General features: G+C 43.8%; 2 protein-coding genes across 3 annotated transcripts in view; both read right to left on the bottom strand.

The window, feature by feature from the left end:
• The window catches only part of IGSF9 (immunoglobulin superfamily member 9), a 65,883-nt gene extending 52,590 nt beyond the window's left edge, over positions 1–13,293 (bottom strand). The window contains 3 exon segments of the mRNA XM_042439155.1: positions 6,475–6,666; positions 7,695–8,057; positions 13,111–13,293. Coding sequence (XP_042295089.1) covers positions 6,475–6,666; positions 7,695–7,752 — 250 coding nt within the window. The 5' untranslated portion in view covers positions 7,753–8,057; positions 13,111–13,293.
• Positions 13,294–16,782: 3,489 nt separating this feature from the next.
• On the bottom strand, positions 16,783–24,898 carry DUSP23 (dual specificity phosphatase 23). 2 transcript variants are annotated; one of them, XM_042441025.1, is made up of 4 exons: positions 24,783–24,898; positions 23,200–23,269; positions 22,248–22,522; positions 16,783–17,875 (listed from the first exon to the last, which is right to left on the bottom strand). In XM_042441025.1, exons 3-4 carry the CDS (start codon positions 22,515–22,517, stop codon positions 17,690–17,692), a joined length of 456 nt encoding a protein of 151 aa, XP_042296959.1. In that variant the 5' UTR covers positions 22,518–22,522; positions 23,200–23,269; positions 24,783–24,898; the 3' UTR covers positions 16,783–17,689. The 2 variants fall into 2 exon arrangements, with proteins under 2 accessions (XP_042296959.1, XP_042296961.1); XM_042441027.1 differs by having other exon boundaries at positions 24,728–24,894.
• Positions 24,899–25,278: the final 380 nt, after the last annotated feature.

Here is a 25,278-nt window from a genome sequence, read left to right as displayed (position 1 = left end):
GGCAGCACACATACACACAATCCAGGCCCTGACATACTTTAAGTCTTTGGAACTCTTGGGTTACAGCTTTCTGCCTTACTGAAAAGGATGAGAGGTGCCGTTTTCAACAAAGTTAAGCTGCTAGACCTCAAAATAATAAATACTAATAAAATACACAAATGTTTTAAATATATACACACACACAGTCGGCCCTTCTTATACACCGATTTTTTAATACACGGATTCAAGCATCCACGGTTTGAAAATGTTCAAAAAAAGTATAAATTCCAAATAGCAAACCTTGATTTCCCATTTTTTATAAGGGACACCATTTTGCTATGTCATGATATTTAATGGGACTTGAGCATCCACAGATTTTGTTATACACGGGGGATCTTGGGACCAAACCCCAGCGTATAACAAGGGTTCACTGTATATACTCCTGCTTAGAAGTGTAACTGCATATGTTTTCCATAGATACAATTAATGCACCTGTTCTTAAATGTAACTGCTTTTTGCTCATGGGAAAGACAAGTATGACTAACTGAATCTGGGATTATTTTTATACCATGGAACTATGGTCTTTCAAGTGTCATGAACAGGGATGAAATGACAAATTTTGAAGCTGAAGCGGCTGCCATAACACTGCTTGAAGCTATACCCTAAAAAAACACGCATGCAGAAAAACAAGCATATGTGTCATAGAGTTGGAAGAGGCCATGAGGGCCATCCAGTCCAATCTCTTTCTGCTATGCAGGAACTCTCAATGAAAGCATTCCCAACCGATAGCCATCCAGCCTGTATTTACAGACATCCAAGGAAGAAGAGTCCACTACCCTCCGAGGGACTGTCTTCCACTGATGGAACAGCCCTTACTGTCAGAAAGTTCCTTCTAATGTTGAGGAGGAATATCTTTTCCTGTAGCTTGCATCCATTGCTCCGGGTCCTATTCTCTGGAGCAGCAGAAAACAAATGTTTAAACAGGGCTATCATATCACCTCTTAACCTTCTCTTCGCCAGGCTAAACATCCCCAGCTCCCTAAATCATTCCTCATAGGGGATGGTTTACAGACCCTTCACCATTCTGGTCACCCTTCTCTGGCTCCAACATCCTTTTTGAATAAACTGGATTATTCCAGGTGACAAAAGCAGAATAAAGTGGCACTATTGCTTCCCTTGATCAAGACACTATACTTCTATTGATACAGCCTAGAATTGTGTTGGCCTTTTTAGCTACCACATCACACTGTTGATTCATGTTGAATCTGTGGTCTACTAAGACTCCTAGATCCCTTTCACATGTACTGTTGTCAAACCAGATGTCCCCATCCTTTATCTGTGGACTTCATTTTTGCTGCCTGGATGCAATACCTTACGTTTCTCCGTGTTGAGATGCATTTTGTTAATTTTGGCCCAGCTTTCTAATCTATTCACGTCATTTTGATCCTCTCCTCTGGGGTATTAGCTGCTCCTCCTAATTTGGTGTCATCTGCAAATTTGATAAGCAAATAAGCACCAAGAGATTTACAAAACAACACTTGTGTGATTCAGACAGAGTCTGCAGACACACTTATATTCAGTCCTCAAATGGCCCCATTTCTGCTTCCAGAAGAGCACCCCCCGCCCAATGTCTTTCTGCTTCCCCATCCAGAAGAAGCCCAAGCTTCACAGCAGGATTAGGGGATTAGAAAGAAACAAAGGGTCTGAAGGCAGCATCAGCCTGACCTGTGCCCCTGCCAAGAAAAAGGTCTTTGTGCTGCCCTAGCTGTAACGCATCTTTCCTATGGCAGCAAAGGAGCCGCTTCTTTTGTCTCTACATTATGGGCCTCCTGACCCACATTTCTTGCTAAGCAGCCCCCTGTGAGAGCATTGCTGGGTGATATACCTGCTCATGCAGTCACTAGCTATGGAGTAAGAAATTTGCCTTATTCTTGGCCAGAGTTATTCATCTAGTACAGAGGTGCAAGTATGATGTAGCCCTCCAGATGCTGTTGGACTGCAATTCCCAACTTTCCTTACCAGAGACTTTCTGCATACAAAGAGAATACGGTGTCACTCATCTGTGGCTCCTTCCTTTTTATCCGAGGGTGGAAAACAGTTCAGAGTAGCAGGACAAACCCAATTTTAGATATATTAGTGGGATGGGCATGCTCATTCAAACAGTGGGCAGAGGCAAACGGAAGAGTGGTACAAAAATAACAGAAGTTTTTTTAAAGCTCTTAAAGTAACTATGCATTAAAACTATGCATATTTCAATCTTTTTAAGTGAGGAAAACCCATACAAACAGTGGTGTCACAGGGAAGGAAACATGGGCTTCAACCTCAGATTCCCCACCACTGAAGAATCTTCAAAGAATCAGTGTTTGCTTCTTGTTCATTATTTATTTCCGCAAATTCTTCATGACCACCACAAAACAGACAAAAAAGGCTGAAAGCAAAAGACAAGGGAAACAACAGAAGCAGTGAAGATACCTGGGCTGAATTCTTTGGGAACTCTCTGAGAAAGTCAGGGGGAGAGAAACCAACAAGAGTTGAAGTACAATTTACTGGTTTAGTTGAACTACACTGGCACTGATCCTCTGAAGTATATTCTAAACCTACTTCTTTCACCCCTGAAATGTTCAACATTATTTTAAAAAGTACGATATGCCTCTAGTTCTCTTTGTTACAAAGGTACAGGGGGAAAAATTATTAATTCTATTTATTTATTTCATTTATGTGTTGCCTTTTTCCAGTAGTAGGACCCAAGGCAGCTCATTATTGTACCTGATTGATCAGCTAATAGTAATACAGTCAGCCCTCTGTATTCACCAATGTTTTGTCCACAAATTCAACCGTGCATGGCTTGAAAATATTCAAAAACAATATAAATTCCAAAAGAAATCTTGGTTTTGCCATTTTTATAAGGGACAGCATTTCATTAGGCCATTGTATTTAATGAGACCTGAGTATCCACCGATTCTGGTATTCGGAAAGGGTCCTGAAACCAAAACCTAGTGGATACCAAGTGCCTATTGTACAATTAAAATAATTATGAATACATTTTGTTGTTGTTGTGTGCCTTCAAGTCATTTCCAACTTACAGTGATGCTAAGGCAAACCTATCATGGGGTTTTCTTGGCAAATGTCTTCAGAGGGGGTTTAGCACTGCCATCCTGTGAAGCTTAAGTCAGTGTGATTTGCCCAAGGTAACCCAGTGGATTTCATGGCTCAAATGAAGATCCAAACTCTGGTCTCCAGAGTTGTAGTCCAACACTCAAACCACACTGACTCACTATGAATACATTTGCCTACCTGTATTTATGTTTTAGCTGTTTTGTAATTATTTTTGCCCCACAAGGCATTCTCACTTTCACATTTTACAGGTCATCATTTCAAAATATTTAAAACAGAGATGAGCAACTGTGGCCTGGCAAGACGTTTCTGGACTGCACTTTCCAGGTTTCCTCACCAATGCTGGCTAGGACTGAAAGGCTTCAAAAGCCAAAACATTGTGAGAAACATAGCTGCCCACTTCTGCTTTGAAAACACAAACAAGGGCGAGCAAACCAAAGTAAAACAAGTTACACAAACACAGTAGTCAGACGTAGACCACTTAAACTCCGCATGCACAAGACATTAGCAATATGCAAATACACCCACAAGCAGTCCTAAACATGTTGAACAGATACAGCAAGGCTGCATATCAGACAGTATTTCACTGGTCAGGCAAGCAACACCATGTTCTGTCAAGTACCAAACGTGCAAGTTTGAACAGATGCCCTCCAGCTATTTCATACTACAATTTGTATCATCCCTGGTCCATGCTGGATCAAGCTTTGGCACTACAGTCCAAAACCACTGAAGAATTGCTTGAGTTTATGTGCTTAGAGGAATTCAATTGTGATTTACAACTTTTTAAAAAGCTCAATTCCAACATATCTCAGAATTGTAAAAGTGTCTTTTATATGAAAACAAAACAAAGCAAATGCATTTCAATTTCTTTCCCTGAATCCTTTTTAGGTAAGTATCCTGTTATGTTCACTTGTCTCATGGCTAGGACTATCCCACTTGTAAAAAAACCAAAAGCAAAAGTAAATAATTTGGGGAGAAGAGGTGCTAAGGCTCTTACTGGTCTTCAAGACTATTCCATAAGGGTACATAAAGCTCCTTCTCTGCATCATTTTTTAAACATTAGTCTGTCAGCATGTCATACTGACTAGGACAAAATGGCACCTGGAAATACAGGAATACATTGGAGGATTAGGGAACAGTTTTGACTGACCAAGCACTTTTAACATACAGAAAGTGGCTGAAATTTGAGGGCATCATTTACTATGGAATGAACAAGAATGTCCTAAGGCAGTAGTCTCTCCTATCCTGGAGGCCTCCAAATGTGTTTAAGTGTAACTCCCATTATCCCCAGCTAGTGTAGTGTAGTCTTATAGGCTGGTTCTCAGCCAGAATACTACAGAGAACAAAAGAAAAGAAACACTCGGCACCAATTAATCACTCTTTGTTCAAGCCAAAGGTTACCAGAAAAACCCAAACAAGCACACTGTGTGTAAAACCACAAATTGCAAGAGATTTCTAATTGCACTGCTCATATTAACTGCTCTTCTGCATTCTCATGCCCTCCCCCTCGCCCATTCGGAAGCAGGGTTTCTTCCATATCCTAATAAATTGACAGCACATGCTGGTCAATCCCATTCCTCATTCCCTGACCAGCCATCACCACCACCCAACTATCAATAAAATGTGCAGGAGGGGAGCAGACTATGCTCAGGGCACTTTCTGACCTGCTTCAACCACTGCCTACTGATGCACACAAAGCCTGTTCTCTCACTCGCTTCACTTCCAATGCACACTCAGCAGAGCTGCTCTTTCCATGACCTGGGGCAGTGGGAACTAGTTGCAATTTCTCTCTGCCATCAAATGGGTCAGTACAAGCCTGAAAGAGAGGCCAGATAAGCTGGGCCAAGTAGACCAGAGGCCTCCAAAATGCCTCACGCTGGGATACAACTCCCAACCACACCAAGATCTTCCATGGAAGGTGGTCCACCAAGACTTACTGAGTTTGAGCTTTGGACAGGGTTTCCGGCTCCAAAGACAGTTTAGAAGCAATCAGTTTAAAGAAGAGAGGAACATCCAAATCCAGGGCATCAATTAGCCTATGTAGGGTCCTGGAAGGGTTTGTCTGCTTCTGAAACCCCTTCTCCATGATGACAAATGAGAGCATCTCCAATCTCTATTTTTAGTCTTTGAATCCAGGACAATTGTTACAATACAGTAAGACATAGAAGTTGGCAAGAATGCCTGGTTCCAAGACCCAGTACTACTTGGATGACTCAGAACCTTGTAGGCTTAAGTTGCAATTTGTTGAGATAACCATCTTTTTTAATTGACAAAGCTGCTGTGTATTTATCAACTTCTCAACAGATATCTACCTGGGCCAAACGCAGACAGAGAGAAAAAACCAGCTCAAGCCCAGGTTTCCAAATCAGGGGGGGAGGGGGGTTCACTGACCATACCACTAGAAAGACAGATGAAATAACTACCTATGCATCCAGACCCTTCATCTTCCTATCCAGAGCATCATAACACTTTGTGATATTCCGAAGGCTGTGCACTGCAGTGTCAATGGTTTCCACATGGACCAAAAGGAAGGGATAACAGTCGGCTTGACAGGTTTTGTAAACCTCACCATCACATCACCAATTTTTGCCCCAAGGAAGCACCCTTCTTGATACATATCGTCAGACCCACAAACAACTGATTCTGCATGCCTCAGCAGGCAGTCCCCTACCACCACCTTCTCTCAAGGTTTGGTAGAGGTTATTCCATGTGCTGAACCTTCCAAGGCCTCATGTGTCTTCTCTGAGGACTAACACTGCTGATCTTCTTGCTTCCCCTTGTCATTGCTGATAAGGAAGAGAGTTCAAATTGATTCTGCAGCTCTAAAGTCACAGAATGATTCTGGTCCTTCTACTTCTTCATGTCACATGCCTTCAGTTGTCTATCTCCTGTGTATGGGAACAGACATTCACTATGTCCAATAAATCCTCTTACTGCAGAGAGGATAAACAGCCCTCAAGTTGTTTGGCCTTCTCTTCCAACAGGGCAACCAACTTGCATTTGGTGCAGATAAAGTTACTCACATCCTTAGGCAAGAACAGAAACCTACCACAGCTGTTGAGGTGACTTCAGCAGTTCCCTCACTGTCCATATTCAGTAGTCTTACGTAGGTAATGAAACAGAACTCAGAGTCTCTCCCTCCAAACTCCTCCACTAAACACCCACATAAAACACCCCTGTTGGTCTTGCCTGTTAGCCGAGCTCTGTATGCCAAGTTCCAGAGACTGGGGTTACAGCTATAATACATAAGTACTATTTCCATGCCCAGAATATGGGAACCAGATGAAAACCATTTTTTAAAAATAAAATCTAATGTCAATTTATCTATTTCTATGTTTAGGCATGTGAGGAATGGGAATATGGGATGCAACGCAAACTCACCTACATACTTTGGATCCACACGGGGGGAATAGAGGCCAAATTTGATGAAGATGGGGAGAAGAAAACCAAAGCGCACCCACTCGATAACGTACAGAGGGGGACTCGCCTCATTTGACTTCAGTAAATTGCAGTCCAAAATGGTGCTCTCTCCTTTCCGACCAATCACAGTACGAGGTTTTTTTTCACTGTCACCTGCTGGCAGTAAATACTATGAGTTGCACACATCACAAATGCTTTGCCTTATATGTTCTTAATGATGTTAATATTCTGGTCCCCAAAGGACTGACCTAACTGCAACTGGTGATATTTCATTTGACTTAATAAAGATTTTGTTCTGCTATGCATTTTGGAATCTGAAATGTCATGTATCTCATATAGTTACTCCTCAGTAATGTCATATCTGGGTCTGGGCTGCACTGTTTTTTTGTGTATATGAGGAATTGCAGCAGCATGTATGCGCATACAAAAGAGCAAACAAAAGCAAGCACATTTAAATTCTCACTACATGGAAAGTCATGTTTGCAAAAAGATTGTATCTCAGATTTCCAGCCTTTATGTTTCCAAAAATTTGAAATTTGCATTTGAATCCTGCATTTTCTGCATGGAAATCTGCCTCTATTTTGTCCTCACAACAACCCCAGGTCAAACTAAGAATAAGAAAGATACCCAGTGTCAGCCTGTGAGCTTCTTGGCTGTGTGGGCATTCGAAACTGGATCTACCCAGATCAAATCAGCATTAGGCACTCCACTGTGCTAGCTATCAACAGTTGGTAAAAATTGCAAAATTGCCTAGAAAGTGTGTTATGTGGTTTCAGTAGCCCAGAAATGGGACTCTTCTGATCCTCCTATTATTCTTGGTCTGAAGTTCCCAGCCTTATCTCATTCATAGCCACTCAATGTTCTGAGTAGGGTTTAAGGGACTTGCAATCCAACAACATCCAAAAGGTCACATGCTCCCCTCTTGCAGTAACCAAAGGGGTGATTGAATATGACTGCCGCTAGCAAGCATCATTTCCATACATAACTAAACTATACTATGTTGAAACTGGAAGTGATTTCGTTACAAAATTATCTGATAACAATGTGATGTGCAAAGCCATCGCACTTTCACCAAGTATAATAACATCACTTTTTTTTGCAAGAGTGAGCATGCCACCTTAGCATCATCCCCCCAAAATAGAAACAACTATCCCCATTTTTTTCAAATGCAACACCCCTACCTTCAATGAAGCTGCTGCAGACCAGGGCAAGGTAAACAATCCATAAACACCAATTCATAGCACAGCTGCCCCTGCCAGACGCCCCACAGCACCACCAGAACTGCCCTCTTGCCAAAATGCTTAGCTGCCAAAGCAAGTGGAAAAGAAGGAACTGTCAAGCTGTCCTTGTGTGCCAGGCCCCATGAAGATCAGGAGACACCATTGGGCAATTCCTGAGGACCTTTGCAGCTGTGTCTTGTGGCCAAGCTGTATTTTTCATCTCCGCAAAGCACCTTCAGTAGTACCAAGCTGAGATCTCCTCAAGGAAGAGCCGATATATGGAAGCCATCTGTCGAACTCTTCCTCAACAGAGACCAAAACCTGCTGGAGCAAAATTCCAAAAAGAAGAATTAATGTGGAAAATTTTGAATGGACTGAACTATTTTGGGGGAAAGATGAACAAAATGTTGGGCAAGATTAATCAGATCGTGTTTTTCATAGAGATTCTAGATGTTTCCCCTTCAGAATGAATCTGCCAAAGTCTCAGTCATCATACACATAAGTCGCAGCACAGCCCATTGGCCTTGACACCTTCCTCACATACATAGACATCCTAACACCAACCTCTCTCAGCCTTATCAATTTGAGAACCCTGAAGAAAATAAGAATTAGAGAAAGAGAGTTTAGCAATCCCTCAACCACACTTTTTGCCCTCAGAAATATTTTCCCTGTTCTATTATTATTAACATTTATTTCTTTATTTCTCTCCTCCCCCTTGTTATTTCCAGCTTTTACAATCTGGTTCAATGAAAATAAGGTGTCCAACTAGTGGAGAAGTTTTGCCTACTACAAGCTTTCTCATACAATGGGTGGAAAAACCACTAATGGATGAGATCTGGGGAAAACTATGTTCCTTAGTTCTCCCCTGCCCCTCAAAGAAAGCAAGTAAAGACAAGCAAGTCAATTCAGATTATGTTGCGGAAACACTGGATTGTATATCAACAATGGAGGCAAAACCTAAGCCCACATAGTCCTCATAACAGCAATTTTTAAAATTACATAGATTAATACCTATCTGCTTGAGACAGTTCCTAAGAAGATAAGAGGTAGCTGCTGCAGGAGCCATGATGTCCAAAAGACTACCTTCTTCTGTAAGAGCCTGCCCCGAATTCAACATCTTTAACAAAGAGTTTGTTGAATGATTCTCCATTTAACACAAGTACAGGAGACCAAGGCAGAATGTTATAAGCAAAGTTCCACCCCAAGGCAAGTTATATTGGCTTTCTGAGGTTTGAGCCATTGCTGCGCAGTCAAAAACGGGAAGACAATATTCTCCTGTCTGGCTTCTGGTTCCTAAAATTTGTTTTAATTTGTTTTTTATATACTTTTTAATATATTGCATTGTACCTTGGTTTGCATACTTTAAATCAGAAGTAGGCACCTTCTGAGAGTTCAGGGGCCATCTGTGCCCCTTGGCATTCTCTCCTATCCTACCCTGGATCATAATGTCCAAACATACATCAGAAGATGGGGAGGGGGCTCATGATTTTTAACTTAAATCTTATGTTTGACCCTTAGGACAAAAAGCATCTTTTAAGGAATAGGGACTGAAGTTCGCTTTAAAAGACTACTTGGAACATAAAGTCAATATTTTACATTTATTAACTACTTACATATACAATACACACAACCAGAAAGATATTTCAGGATAGCTCCCATCAGCTGGTACTCATCAGATGGGGGACTTCCAATGTTGTTGGGCTTCAACTTCCAACAGCTGGAGCCAGTGACCACAAGACAATGGGCCTGAACAGACAGGCCAAAATAAAGTTGCTTTGGCTCAATTTGGAGGTACGTTGTTCAGATGACACCTGCATCTTAAGAGGTCAGAAGCTGCACCAAAGCTACACTCCAGTCTTTAGGATTGGAGCTTGGCTTTGGCGCAGCTTCCGGACTCTTAGGACACATGCAGCATTTAAACAGCATACCTCCAAAGTGACCCAAAGCAGCTTTATTTTGGCCTGTCTGTATGGGCTCAAAGTTACCTTTACATCACACCTTCCAATGAGCTGAAGATGACCAAATGACTCTCATCTTCCCCACTTTATCCTCACAACAACCTTACAAAGCGTGTTAGGCTGAGAAACAGTGACAAGAGTGATAGCATGGTGAGTTTCACCATTCAGTGGGGACATGGACCTTGAATTCACACATTTCTATCAAACTCCCTAACCACTACACCGCACTAACTCAGGCGTCTCATCCAACTGATAGCAAAGGCTCTCCAAATCTGGGAAAAGAAATACTTTCCATCCTCTAGTCTCTGACCCTTTTAACCAAAGGATGCAAGAGCTATGCAAGTAAAAATGCCAGTCTTCACTCCCTCTTTCCATGTTGATTTTTGGACAGACACTCTACTGTAATTGTTAACTGCTGGAGATTTCATATTTGGACAACCTGGAAACACCAACTTAATACACATATACAGGTCAGTTAACAAAGTAGATGTATTCTCAGGTATCACTTTCTTTCAGAGAAAATGTGAGGCACAAATAACATGGAAAGATTTGGGTAGCTTCTTACACCACAAAAAAGAGTTCAACCTGTTTGAGCAAACTTATGATTCAAAACTAATAAAATCCACATGTGAAGTCAAACAACCAGGTCAGGTATGCGGAAGCTTTCACGTAAACAAACAAAAACACTTGAATCGTCTAGTGCTCAGAAATGACTTTTTTCTTTCACCAGGTTCACCTTTCCGTAAAGCTTTTACTCTTGCTTGAACAAACGCTTTGCCATCAGCAATACAAGAAGGGAGACTTTAAAAGACTCCCTACCATCATCCATAAATGCCTTTGCAACTCTGGTGAAATTGAAAGAATAACTCACCATGTTATTCTGCACCGTCCCTTTTATCTTGGAATTTAGGAAACTCTTATTGAACCATATATAAAGGCATTCCCTGGTCGTTCAGAGGCTTTTTACACTCTCTTGTTGAAGTCAGGGCAGTATATAGGGATGCTGTCCAAGATAGCAAAGTTTTGTGCTGCGACAGTTAAGATCCATTAAAATAAGGTTTTAGTAAACGGTTAGGCTTTTATTAGTTGTATATGCAGTTATATTTTATGTTTACACTTTATACTCTTTACGACTGATATTTAATTTATATTCACATTTTATTGATGTTCATAGGCGTATGTATCTTACTAATGTCCATAGTGTGTATGTATCGTATTCCTATGAATTATGGAATATGGTCACTGACGGCAATGAAACGATGGATTGATTTCTTATGGTTTCTACTTTAGTGGCCAAATGCCGAGGCCAATACTCTTTCAACCTGCTGGAGGTAGCTGCTGAGGCAGACTTACCTCTTCTCCCTTTTCCTCTTTATTTTGCTGCTTGTTGTTGTTGGGTGCCTTCAAGTCATTTCCGACTTCCGGTGACCCTGAGGCAAAACTATTGTGGGGTTTTCTTGGCAAAATTTGTTCAGAGGAGGTCTGCTGTGGCCTTCCTCTGAGGCTGAGAAAGTGTGACTTGGCCAAGGTCATCCAGGGCCACTCTATTCTGCTTTGGTCAAGCCCCACCTGGAATGCTGTTTGCAGTTCTGGAAACCACAATTCAAAAAGGATGTTGAGAAACTGAAGCGTGTCCAAAAGAGGGGCGACTAAAATGATGAAGGGTCTGGAAACCATCCTATGAGGAATGACTTAGGGAGCTGGGGATGTTTAGCCTGGAGAAGAGAAGGTTAAGGGGTGATATGATAGCCCTGTTTAAATATTTGAAGGGTGTCATATTGGGGAGGGAACAAGCTTGTTTTCTGCTGCTCCAGAAATTAGAACATGGAGCCATGGATGCAAGCTCCAGGAAAAGAGATTCCAGCTCAACATTAGGAAGAACTCCCTGACAGTAAGGGTTGTTTGATAATGGGACAAACTCCCTCGGAGTGTAGTGGAGTCTCCTTCCTGGGAGGTTTTTAAGCAGAGGCCAGATGGCCATCTGTCGGGGATGCTTTGACTGAGATTTCCTGCATGGCAGAATGGGGTTGGACTGGATGGTCCTCCTTGGGGTCTCTTCCAACTCTCCTATGATTCTATGATCTGTCAGGGATGCTTTGATAGTGAGTTCCTGCATGGCAGGGACTTGGACTGCATGGCCCTTGGGGTCTCTTTCCAACTCTGGGATTCTATGATTCTATTCAATGGGCTTCATGGTCAAGCTGGGAATCAAACCATAATCTCAGGCCAAAATAAAGCTGCTTCGGGTCACTTTGGAGGTATGGTGTTTCAATGATGCATGCATCCTAAGAGTCTGGAAGCTGCGCCAAAGCCATGCTCCAGTCCTAAAGACTGGAGCATGGCTTTGGTAGGGCCTCTGGACTCATAGGACGTGTGCATCATTTAAATAGCATACCTCCAAAGTGACCCGAAGCAGCTTTATTTTGGCCTGTCTGTACGGGCCCCAAAGTCATATTTCAACGCTCAGACCACTATGCCACGCTGTCTCCTTTACGCACGCTCAATGAGAGATGATGGGGTTAACTGTTCTTTACTGCTGTTGGCAGGGACACAGACTGGACTGTCTCCCAGCCCTGGCTTTTATTGCCCTGTTTACTGCAGCCGTTCTGGGGCACCTGTTCTTCCCTTGTTCTTTTCCTTGTAAAGCTCCATGTAGAGGGATGGCGCCCTGTAAACAAACAGTAACAACGACAACAACAACAACGATAACAACCTCACCTTGAAGGTCTGTCTTTCCAAAAAAAATGCCCATCCTTTCAATGCTGGTGCAGCTAAACAAAACTCCAGCTAGACAAAGGATAAGGAGGAAAAGGGTTCTGCGTGGACCCAAAAGGACTTTGGGGAAAAGGAGCGTCTTTGTTAGCTTAGCAATGTCCTTTTAAATTGATGTGTATTTTAATTGGTGTGTTTTAACGGGTGCGGTGCGTCTGTGGATTGTTGTTGTTCCTTGAATCCATGGAGAGGAGGTTAAGAAATAAAGGTTTTTATTGCATGAAGGTCTTTAAACAGAGGCTGGATGGCCATCTGCCAATGGGATGCTTTGATGGAGAGTTCCTGCAGGGCAGAAGGGGGTTTCCTTGGCTAGAAGCCTAGAGTTGGAAGAGACCCCAAGAACCAAGGGTCTGGAGGGCTCTTCTTGGGGTCTCTTCCAACTCTAGGCTTCTAGCCAAGGAAACCCCAAAAGAGGGTCCCCAGAAGTCAGGAACGACTTGAAGCAACACAACCACAACGACTGGGGCAAGAAGTCACACTCTCTCAGCCTCTCTCAGAGGAAGACCATGGCAATCCTCCCCTGAACCAACCTTGCCAAGGAAACCTAAGGACAGGGTCGCCATGAGTTAGAAAGGACCCACAAAACCCCCAGAATGCCCCCCTCTAGCCTCAAGGGGTCCTGGGAGTCCTCCCCGGGAGAGCTTTACCTGCCACAGCCGCCTCGGAGTCTCTTTCCGGGGCTCCTCCGCCTTTCGGGGAAGCTCTGGGCTCAATTCAGGGCTCCCTTCCTCGCAGGACTACTCTGGAGCCGCCATTTTGGCTCCTCTGAGAGAGGAGCCAGCAGCCCTCAAAAGAAGCGCCTCGGCGTTCCCCTCAGCAGGAGGATTGCGCATGCGCACACCATGAAAATCCCCCCTCACCCTCCTTTTTGCTGGAATCGAGAGAGCCAATAGCGGCCCCTGGCGCCGCTTCAACCGGCCAATCAAAACCCAGCAGTAGGCGGGGCTTAGGAGCAGCGCGAAGGCGTCACTTTTTATTCGCAAAGGTTCCTGGGAGGTGTAGTTTTCGTCACAGGGCCCAGGGCAAAATGGCCTCCGTGCAATGGAGGACGAAATGTAGGACGTTGAAGGGGAAAAAATTAAGGACGTGACCCAATAAAAGCTAAAAAAAGCACTCTTAGAAATGGGGATTTGTATCTTCTTAGGCTCAAAATGGAGGACATTTTGGTCACTGGTGGTGCAGTTGTAGGACACGTTTTGGGAAAGGAGGACAAGGCGCCAGACAATGTAGGGCGTTCAGGGGGGAATGGAGGACGTGACCCAAGGAAATCTGGAAGCATAGATATACAAATGGGGATTTTTATTTTCTTAGGCTCAGAATGGAGGACATTTTGGTCACTAAAAGTGGAGATGTAGGACATGTCCTGGAAAAGGAGGACACGTGGTAGCCCTGGGGCAAGGTACCATGAAATGTAGGACATTGGAGAAAAACTGAAGGCGTGGCCCAATGAAAGCTAAAAGCACTCATAAATTTTAATATATTTTAATTTTTAACTGTTTTTAATCCTTAAAATTGTTTAATTGGTTTCTTTTTTATTATATATTTATGTGCTTTAACATTTTGTATTGTTTTTAAATTATATTGTTTTATACTTGTTCGCCGCCTTGAGTCCCTATATTGGGAGAAATGCGGGATATAATAATAATAATAATAATAATAATAATAATAATGGTAATGATAATAAATATAAATTTATATCTCAAAATGGAGGACATTTGGGTCATTGGAGGTGGAGATGTAGGGCATGTCCTGGAAAAGGAGGACACCTTGTGGCCCTGCAGAGAGGTCAAGGCACCATTAAATGTAGGATACTGGGGAAAAATTGAAGATATGACCCAATAAAAATTAGAAGCATTCATATAAATGGGAATCTCAAAATGGAGGACATTTTGAAACCCCTCCTGGGCAAAAGGTAGAGATGTAGGGCATGTCCTGGAAAAGGAGGATGCCTGGTCATCCTAAAAGGGGGACAAGGCACCGTGAACTGTAAGACATTCAAAAAAATGGAGGGCATGGCCCAATAAAAGCTAAAAGCCCTCATATAAACGAATATTTCTGTCTTCTTAGGCTCAAAACGGAGGATGTTTTTGAACGCCTGGACAGAAGGTGATGAAGTACGACACGTCCTGGAAAAGGAGGACACCTGGCCACCCATGAAATATAGGACATTCAAGGATACAATAGAGGACATGACCATATGAAAGCTACAAACACCCCTAAAAATGTAAATGCATACAAGCCGCATACACAGGAGCAACTGTAGTATTAACTAAAATAGGCCAACAAATATGGAACATTTATTATATTTATTTATTTATTAATTTATTGCATATTTGTTGGCCTACTTTAGTTGCTTCTATATATGTGTGGTTTGTAGCAGTTCAACTGGATTATAATCTGTTCCTGGTGATTTATTTTCCCAATTTCCACCTCGCTTTCTAGAATTTGAGGTTCATCTTCATACGATTCTTCATTCCATGCCTCATTCCTTTATCCAGCTCTTGTATGTATTGCATCAAGTGTATCATCATCATCATCATCATCGTCATCATCATCATTTCTTATTGGTCTTTAGCGTGTTCCTGTCCTTGTCATATAGCATTCCAAATTTTGGGTTGAGCTTTCCTTTATCACTGGAGGATCTAGAGATTCCTAGAGAAGTGTTCTCTCAGATAAAACATAGTGTTTTTGTTATTTGCGTTTTCCCCCACGTTCACAGGGGGTCCTGTGCCCCTAACTCCAGCCAATGTGGGGGGACGAGTGTAGTTTAAAACAGGCTACAACTATTACAACCATGTGTATGTACACTTGAAGTAAATTAATCCCCCAAGGGCAATTGATGACACTGGATGCGGAGGAACAAATTGAAACTTAATCCCGACAGGTCAGAGGTGCATCTGATGAGTTAAAAGGCAGATCAGGGAATAGGCACACAGCTTGTGCTGGATGTGGTTATGCTCCCTCTGAAGATACAGGCCAGCAGCTTCTGTACTTCTGGATTCAGCCCTGACCCCGGATGGTCAAGTTTCAGCTGTTAAATCTAGTGCTCCCAGCTGCACTTGTTCTTTGGGACATCTGATCTGGCCCCAATGACACATGCCTTAGTTATATCCTGACTGGATTAATGAACTGCACTCTGCACTTTACATTGGAGCTGCCTTTGAAAAGCGCTCTGCAGCTTCATAGCAGCCAGATGGCAAATGGATGTTGATGACAGAGGCAACACAACTCTTTTGTTGCAACAGCTCCACTGTCTGGTGATCTGTTAACAAACACAATTCAAAGTCCTGGTTTTGACCTATAAAGCTCTATATGGCTTCAGCCCAGGTTACAGTATTTAAATTTTAAGGTCTGCAGGAGAGACGCTTCTTTTTTGTCCAACCGCCTTCAGACACACAGTCAATGAGAAAACAGAAGAAGCTGCTCCCACACTTTGGAAGTCCCTCCTCAGGGAAGCTAGGACAGTTCCTCCTTTGCTGTCCTTTCAGCTGAAGGTTCAAACTTTTCTTTTTCCATCCGTTTCTTTGGAAACGGATTTTGAACAAAGGACCTTTATGCGGCTGTACTGTTTTTAATCTTTGTTTTAACGTAAGATTTTTAATGGTTTTAATTAAATTGTTATTTAATACTGTTTTAACCTTAATTTTGTATGTTTTAACTATATGCGTTTTTATTGTCTTCTATGTCTTTTTCTAAGCCACCTTGAGTCCCAATTAGGACATAAATGAAAGCAGGATGGCTTAGAAAAAAGCATAAAATACATAAAATACAATAAAAACGCATATAGTTAAAACATACAAAATTGAATTCTGATTGATATCAACACTGGTTTCCTTCCTGTACCATCCAAGAATCCAAGGAGAGGGCATTCTATAACTGAAGTGCAAAAAGCTGAGAAAGCCATCTTGCTCACCTTCCCAGACCATATTTCCCCAAATGGTAAGGACATAGGAGGTCCCCTATGTACCTTTGTAGTTAAAGGTAATTTTTTTGTAGTTATAATTTCTATTTTTGGCAAAGAAAAATTCCCTTCCTTCTTCTCCATTGCAACAAAGGCTTTGCAATTGGGAACTGGCATCCTCTCTGCTTCTCCTTTGTTCCATACACACTCATACAGACTGTCTTCTGTTTCTCAAAACAGGTGTGGATTTAATTTCTGGCAGTCCTGGAGCAGTGCGATTTTAATTTCAAACGGAGGAAAAGGAATCACGTCGCCTGGGAGTCAAATGCAACCACACTCATTTTTGCAGGCCTTGGGCTGATTCTCGATTCCCCCTCAGACACACACACACTGAAAATCAAGGTAACAAAAAACCAGCTGCCTTTGGAAGTAGACTTTATATTTTAGAACAAGGTGCAGCCATACATGTACATGTATCTTGTTCCTATCCCAAGCACCATTACAGAATCAGAAGCCGTCTTAAGAGTATTGTTATGGGCAGATGATACAGCCCCCAATGGTCCCAAGACAGGAAAAATGGCCCCTGGACCCACAGTTTGCTCAGCTCTTCTCTTAACATTGGGGAGGCCTTCCCTGCCTTGCCACCACTAAATATTCATAAGCATTTATATTAGATAAAAGTAAGAAGAGCGATTTGAAGGGAAGATAGCAGGTGATTCAGACAACCTTTAAATTTCTGAGCTCTGGCACTTTCCTGATGAATCCAGCTCTGACTTGTGAACATACGATGAATTCCCTTTTCATATGGCAGTGTACAGAGAGAGAGATTTGTTAAGAAGTTTTCCAGAAGACTGGTGGTATGTAAAAATCTGAAGAACTACTGCGTAATGTGCCTCCATGTTATACTCTCTGCATATAGTTTCACTGAAATTTCATTTCTCTGTTCAGTTTTAGTAGCTTCTATCGCCTGTCTTCCTGGTTTGATTAAATTTTAAGTTTCTCTTTCTCTTCACTATTTGCATTCACTCCACAAAGGCCAGGAGCAGGTGTCTAATTGTACACACAGCTATTACATGATCTCGCTGAACACAAAAGAGAGCGGCAAGCCCAACAGTCCCTGCGAGGGAGATGACTAGCAAATAGGGAGCTTACAAGAGTTTCGTACCCGACCACTAAGTGCAAAAAGGAAAGAAATAACAAGGGGAGAACCAACCACGGATGAAGCAAAAGGAACAGCAAAGTACTAAACTACTTTGCAGATGGCAAAAAACAAAACAAAAGATAAATCTGAGCTCCTTAAGAGAAGAGTCAGTTCATTCCTCTGGCTATTTGATTCGCTGGTAGAACTGGACAACAGCTTTTTCCTGGTCATATGTTTCAATGGAGCCATGGCGCAGCTTCCGGATTTCATGGATAGCATCAACACCGGTAATTTTTTGGGTCTTCACTAGGTAACAAGCTAGCATTGTTCCAGTTCGGCCAAATCCCAACAGGCAATGCACTGCCACAGCCTAAGAGAATACAACAAGAAGTTAGGGTGAAAACATAACCATTCACTACCTTTTATGTCTCAAAATACTTTCATAAAGTGTGTAAGAGAAGACCTTATGGATCAGACTAAAGCTTCATCAAACCAATCATGCCAAATGTTGCAAAGCAGGTACCATTCAAAAAGGCTGTACCAAAAAGTTAGGAGAATATCTGGATGAAAGGTTGTAAAGTTTCTTTGCCCTCCAGCACTGGGTATGTGGGGCTGAGAAAAAGAGGCAACCCAGAGGGAATGCTGTTAGTCACAGTATTGTGAATGACTGGATAAAATGAAATGAGAAAACAGTTTGACCTAATATGGCAGCTTCTTATGTTCTCCTAGTCTGACTGCATGTGACTGCCATTAGACCCAGTTCCTGGGGAGAGAACACCGCAGTGTGCCTGTTTTCTCTTCTCATTGACTTTCATGTTGGGGTAACTGACAAAATGTCAGTCAACATGTTTTTCCAGTGTGGACAAATTCTTTAACTGGAATTTAAACTTATAGAACTTCACCCATTGAGCTCATTTGGGGCTTAGTCTTCTGGGCATTTGTTACTTTTCCAAATTTTGAACAAAGCTCAAAAGGACATGCCATTTCAACAAATGCCAAGTGTACATTTCTAACACCTGTGTGATTGCCAAGGCCTTTTTTCCCTACCGTGGCCAATTTAAGTCAGACCTAGAACACTCTTCTGACAGATAAGCACATGGTTTCAATAACCTCTGTTCGTCTCTCTGCAACAAAACAACTTCCAGAGCAGCATCACTCATATCCATCTGCACCACAAAAGGTTGCATGTTTCAGAATAGGTTCTGAGCTAAACAGGGTTTGAATTTGTCAAAAGTCCTTTGGCACATGGCATCTTAGTGCTTGGTTTGGCCTTGGCCAAATCTTTCCCTCTGTTCTTTGATTTTGTTTTTGAGAAATCAAACAGTAGCAATGCCACTTAGGCAAAGCTGGGAATGATCCATCTACAGAAATTGGCAAACCCCCAAATCTTTACAGCTGCTATTTTATTTTATTCTATTTTTAACTGTTTGTATGTACAGCGCTGTGTAAATTTACAGCGCTTTATATATAATAATAATAATAATAATAATAAATAAAAATTTTTATTTTTATCCCGCCCTTCCAGGGATCAGGGCGGCTAACAACAAGATTAAAATACATACAGTGCAGGAAAAGTTAAAAACCATAAAACACAATAACAAATAAAAAGCCCCTATAGCCCAACCTCATGGCCACGGAAGAGGAGGGAGGCCCTCAGGATATTTATTCGGGGAATGCCTGCTGGAATAGGAAGGTTTTGAGATCCTTCCTAAATTGGGCCAGGGTGGTAGATGAGCGGAGCTCAGTGGGCAGCTTATTCCAAAGGGCTGGGGCAGCTATGGAAAAAGTCCTCCGCGAGGTGGAGGCTAATCTGGCCCCAGGCACCTTCAGTAGTTGCTGCCCAGACGTTCTGAGGGTGCGAGGCGGAATGTACGGGGAGAGACGGTCCGTTAGGTATCCTGGGCCCAAGCCATTTAGGGCTTTATAGGTAATAACCAACGTCTTATATTGAGCTCGGAAGCGAATGGGCAGCCAATGGAGGTCCCTAAGAACCGGTGTTATATGGCTGGTCCTGGGAGCACCAGTGACCAGCCGGGCCGCCATATTCTGCACCATTTGTAGCTTCCGAGTTTGGTATAAGGGTTGCCCCATGTAGAGTACGTTGCAGAAATCCAATCTCGAGGTTACCAGAGCATGTACAACAGTTTCTAGGTCCCTCTGGGCCAGATATGGGCGCAGCTGGCGGATCAGCCGAAGCTGATAACAGGTGCTCTTGACCGTCGCATTCACCTGAGCAGTCAGGTGAAGCGACGAGTCAAGAAGCACCCCCAGACTGCACACGGAGTCCTTCACAGGGAGCGTGACCCCGTTCAGGACAGGTGGAACCACCGCCATTCCAGGACCAGGAGAACCTATCACTAGTACCTCCGTTTTCTCTGGATTCAGTTTGAGTCGGTTTTCCCTCATCCAGCCCATTACTGACTCCAGACAGGCCACGAGAGGAGAGACGCCATCCCCAGTCACTGCATCAGTCAGAGACATAGAGAAAATGATTTGGGTGTCATCAGCGTACTGATAACCCCGCGCCCCATGTCTCCGGATGATCTCTCCCAGCGGTTTCATGTAAATGTTAAATAGCATGGGAGACAGAATGGCCCCTTGAGGGACCCCAGTTTTAAGGGGCCTCTCGTCGGAGCACACGTCTCCCAGCTGCACCATCTGGGACCTCCCGGAGAGGTAGGAGCGGAACCACTGGAGCGCAGTGCCCCCGATCCCCACCTCTGCCAGGCGCCCCAGAAGGATACCATGGTCTATGGTATCGAAAGCCGCTGAGATGTCCAAGAGCACCAACAGGGACACGCTTCCCCTGTCGATGCCCAGACGGAGATCATCGACCAAGGCGACCATGGCCGTCTCAACCCCATAACCCGCCCGGAAGCCAGTTTGAAATGGGTCCAGATAATCCGTTTCATCCAAGACCGCCTGAAGCTGGATCGCAACCGCTCTCTCGATCACCTTTCCCAAAAATGGTAGCAGCGAGACTGGCTGATAATTATTATGAACCAGGGGGTCGAGGGAGGGCTTTTTTAGGATCGGTTTTACAATGGCCAATTTGAGATCCGATGGAAATTGCCCATCCCTCAAAGATGTATTAATTATCCGGCGTAACAATGACGTTACCGCCGGCCCCCCCTGGGCCGCTAACCACGAGGGACAGGGATCAAGAGAGCAGGTCGTTTTCCGAACACTTCCGAGGATCTTGTCCACATCCTCGGTACTCACCAACTCAAACTGATCCAGTTTAACATAGTCCACGGAGGCTCTGGACACTTCTACCCTAGGTTCTGCAGTAATGTCAGCGTTCAGACCTTCGCTTATACGAGAGGTTTTATCCGCAAAAAAGTCGTTGAACAAGTCACAGCAGGCCTTAGAAGGTTCAAGGATCTGGTTCAGAGCGGGAGGGAGCTGAGTTAGCTCCCTGACCACCCTGAACAACTCTGCCGGACGCGACTCAGCGGACGCAATACGAGCACCATAGAACGAATTCTTTGTTGCTCGTATTGCCTCGTTGGAGAATTATATATCATAGAATCATAGAATTGTAGAGCTGGAAGAGACCACAAAGGCCAGCCAATCCAACCCCCTGCCATGCAGGAAATCTCAATCAAAGCATCCCCGACAGATGACCATCAAGCTTCTGTTTAAAGACCTCCCATCATCTATTACTGAGAATACTTTAAGTACACAAAGCCTATTGGTGGGCAATCGGAGGGACTTGAATCCTGACAGATGGATGAGACGCTGCAAGAAAGAGTAAAAACAAACACAACACTCAAAAGTGGGGAGAAAGAGGAAGGGGGTAGCCCAATGTAACCCCTCACCACTAATCTCATGGCTGAATGTACACTGAAGTAGAAAAACATGGCAACACCAGGCTCACCAAACCTAACCAACCCCATCTATCAAAAGCTCCTAGCCCCACATTAGCAACACTATCAAGCACAGTCCACACACGCATGTGTGAATATCTGGATTTTCTGCTCAAATCTGGAATAAATCCCCACTTTCCTACCTTCTGATTAAAGCCTTGAAGCACTGGAAAGGCCTGGATTTGCCCTGAATTATCCCGTATGTCATTTGGGCCTGTTACAGACTGCCAAAATAAAGCTGCTTTGGGTCTCTTTGGAGGTATGCTATTTAAATGATGCATGGGTCCTAAGAGTCCGGAGGTCGTGCCAAAGCCACACTCCATTCCTAAGCACTGGAGGGCAGCTTTGGTGCAGCTTCCAGATTCTTAGCATGCATGCATCATTTAAACAGCATACCTCCAAAGAGACCCCAAGCAGCTTTATTTTGGCAGTCTGTAACAGGCCCTAGATAGCTAGCTGTGAAAACAAGGTGAGGTTGTTTTATTTGACCCATGTAGCCATGCTCTGAATGGCATAATACAGGCGTACGATGGCTGGAAAGCAACAGCTTTCTAATCAAGCAGTGTCATCTCTACCACAGTTCTGTGGTCAGTCAGTATATGATTTGCTATATTCTAAAGAAGACTCTTTTTCTTCTTCTGTTCCAGAAAGAGTTGCATTGCAAAAGACCGGTAGAATTAGTGAAGAAAAACAAAGTTGGGAGAAAAAGAATGAGCCGTTGGAAAGAAAGTAGGAAAAGACTGAGCAGGGGGGAGAATCTATTCTCTTTCTGATACTTTGGAGAACTGCTGTCAGTCAGAATGGACAACACTTGTCCTGGGATAAAGCAATTTCCTCTACTGTAATACATGCTCAATTCTGAACAGGAATTACCTCCTTTTTGGCACCAGCATCTTCCACAATCTGCAAAAAGTCCTGGATCTGTTCATGCGAGGGTGGGCAGAAGTCTGCGATGCGCAGGCGGTGGACTTGAATGCCAGGGCAGGTATCATGGTAGGGTGGGCTACGTTCCGTGAGAGAGACAAGGTGCCTGATACCATTCTCATACATATACTGGTAGTGTGCAGGCAACCGCGGCATGGCCAGCCCTGCCAACAGGCCTGGTGCTACCCAGGAGAAATTGGGTGGCACAGCAGACGCCATGAACCCTGTAACAAGAGAGGAGAAAAGACAAAGATGCTAAGCAGCAACCAGTTTCTCTCATCTGCATTCTGAAAGGTTGTTCTGCGTCATACATAAATGGGTGTTGTCCCTAAACTCTACCTTTATGCCTACGTTTGAACACCAATGGACTTCAGTCACAACTATGTAACTGTAAGACTAAGGGCCAAAACACACTGCAGAAATAATCCTGTTTGAGACCACTTTAACTGCCCTGGCTCAGTGCTAGGGAATTCTGGGAACTGTAGTTTTGTAAGACAGAATCATAGAATCATAGAATTGGAAGAGACCGCAAGGGCCATCCAGTCCAACCTCTGTCAGAGAGCTCTGGTGCCATAATAAACTACAATTCCCAGGACTGACAGTGGAGCAAACTCCCTTGGAGTGTAGTGGAGTCTCCTTCTTTGGAGGTCTTTAAGCAGAGGCTAGAAGGCCATCTGTCGGGGATGCTTTGATTTGGATTTCCTACATGGCAGAATGGGGTTGGACGGCATGGCCCTTCTTGGGATCTCTTCTATCTCTATGATTCTATGGATTCCCTAGCGCTGAGCCAGGGCAGTTAAAGCAGTCTTGAACTGGATTATTTTTGCAGTGTGTTTTGGACCTAAACTGAGGTTCTTAATGCTAGGAAAGGTGGAGGGCAATAGAAAGGAAGACCACATACCTGATGGCTAGACTTTGCAGAACCGGAGCAGAGAGCTTGAGAATATCGGGTCTTGAAGGCTGCATCCGCACTGGAGAAAGAATCCAAGTTGACAGGGTTTTAACTGCCATTGCTCAATGTTATTAATATCATCACATATTTATACGGCACCATCCATATACATGGCGCTTTACAAACAGCTGCAGAATAAAACATTGATATACAGTCGGTGCTGTATAAAAGTGTACATAAATATAAGAATCTGCGGCTTCAAAATAGTCTGAAAAATTTATAAACTCCAAAAAGGAAACTTTGATTTTACCATTTCATAAAAGAGACACCATTTTACTAAGCCATTGTATATAATGGGACTTGAGCAGATTTTGGTATCCATGGAGGTCCTGGAACTTACTTACCTGGAACATACTTAGGGCTTACTGCGCTATTCAATACTATAAAATATTGAAATACAACATTAAAATACAAAGGAGGGGGGGGGGGAACCACAGACATACACAAACACAATGCAAAGTTTACTAAAGATCTAAAATACTAACGCTGTGGTATTCTGGGAATTGTAGTCTTGTAAAGACATTTAGCCTTCTCTGTCAGATGGCTGGGGTGCCACAACAAACGACAATTCCCAGAACTCCACAGCTTTGAGGCATGGCAGTTAAAAGTGGGGTCAACCTGGACTGTTTCTGCAGTGCGGATGCAGCCTTGTGGAGGTGCCTCATTCGCAAGTGTCCAAAACACACTGCAGAAATAAACCAGTTTGAGACCGCTTTAACTGCCTTGGCTCAGTGCTAGGGAATCCTGGGAACTGTAGTTTCGTAGAAATATAAATGCATGCTTCTTAGCCCTGCTCAAAATGGAGGGCATTTTGGAATTCCTCCTGGACAGGAGATTGAAATGGAGGGCAGGTCCTAGACAAGGAGGATGTCTGGACCCCGAGGCAAACTTATTCCAGGGTTTTCTTGGCAGGTTCTTTCAGAGTGGGTTTGCCATGGCCATCCCTCGAGGCTGAGAGAATGTGACTTGGCCTAGTTGTTGTTGTTGTTGTTGTTGTGTGTCTTCAAGTCATTTCTGACTCGCAGCGACCCAAAGGCGAACGTATTCCAGGGTTTTCTTGGCCTGTTTCTTCAGTGGGGATTCGCCATGGCCGTCCCCCGAGGCTGAGAGAGTGTGACTTGCCCAAGTTATTCTTGTAGTTGTTTCTGACTTATGGTCAGAATGCCCTCCATTTTGAGCAGGACTAAGAAGCATACATTTATATTTCTATGATCGTTTCCTGCTTTTATTCTGTAAATGACCGCCATTTTGTCGTGTTATATTCATGGGGCTGCAGTTTGGCGACAACCTCTCCCACAGGCTTCTTCTTCAGAGGAGGGTTTGCCATGGCCATCCCCTGAGGCTGAGAGAGCGTGACCTGAGCTCTCTTAAGCACAGCTGCCTCCAGCAGCCCCAGAATTCCCTAGCACTGAGCCCGGGACTCTGCGCCTGGGCAAGGCCTAGCCTCAGCCGTGCTAGTCCCTCAGTCAGGACCCACCGAGGAGGAGGAGGAGGAAATGGCGGCCAAAAGCCAAGGCCCAAGGCCTACCCACCGGGCCTGCCCTGCACTGGAGCGCCTCCGTCCTCGTCCAGAGGCCATGAAGGCCGGCGGCGGCGGCGGCGGTGGGAGAGGCTGCAGCTCCAAAGGCGGCCGTCGAGGCGTAGTTGCTCAGGGCGCCATTCCACCTGTGGCCACCAGGGGGAACACTAGGGCTGCTGCATCCACACTGGGGAAATAACCCGGTTTGGCACCGCTTTAACTCTTTTCTGGCTCAATATATACAGTATGATTGATGCCCGCAGTTGTATGTCTTTTACTAATCTGTGTTTTAGGAATTTGGGAACATGGGCCTTCAATATGGTCATTGGCCACAATAAAATGATGGAGCCGTGGCAGTTAAAGCAGCGTCAGATCGGGTTATTTATGCCGTGTGGATGTAGCCTAAAATAAAAATGAGATCTCCAGTCTTAAAGGTGAGGCCCTCACTTAAGGCCACCCAGAGCATTGCTTTTCCTGTATCCGAGGTGTCTGTGCTTTTTTGTACATCT

This window comes from Sceloporus undulatus, chromosome 9 (assembly GCF_019175285.1).
Source record: "Sceloporus undulatus isolate JIND9_A2432 ecotype Alabama chromosome 9, SceUnd_v1.1, whole genome shotgun sequence".
NCBI lineage: Eukaryota > Metazoa > Chordata > Lepidosauria > Squamata > Phrynosomatidae > Sceloporus > Sceloporus undulatus.
Note: the sequence above shows the minus strand (reverse complement) of the source record. Positions and strands in the feature narration are given on the sequence as shown.

Excerpts from the sequence above, each read along its gene's own strand:
- DUSP23 (XM_042441025.1), bottom strand. The coding sequence starts at position 22,517 with ATGGCGTCTGCTGTGCCACCCAATTTCTCCTGGGTAGCACCAGGCCTG. Across the intron at positions 17,876-22,247 it reads ATGCTGGTGCCAAAAAGGAG|GCTGTGGCAGTGCATTGCCT; the intron begins GTAATTCCTGTT and ends GTATTCTCTTAG.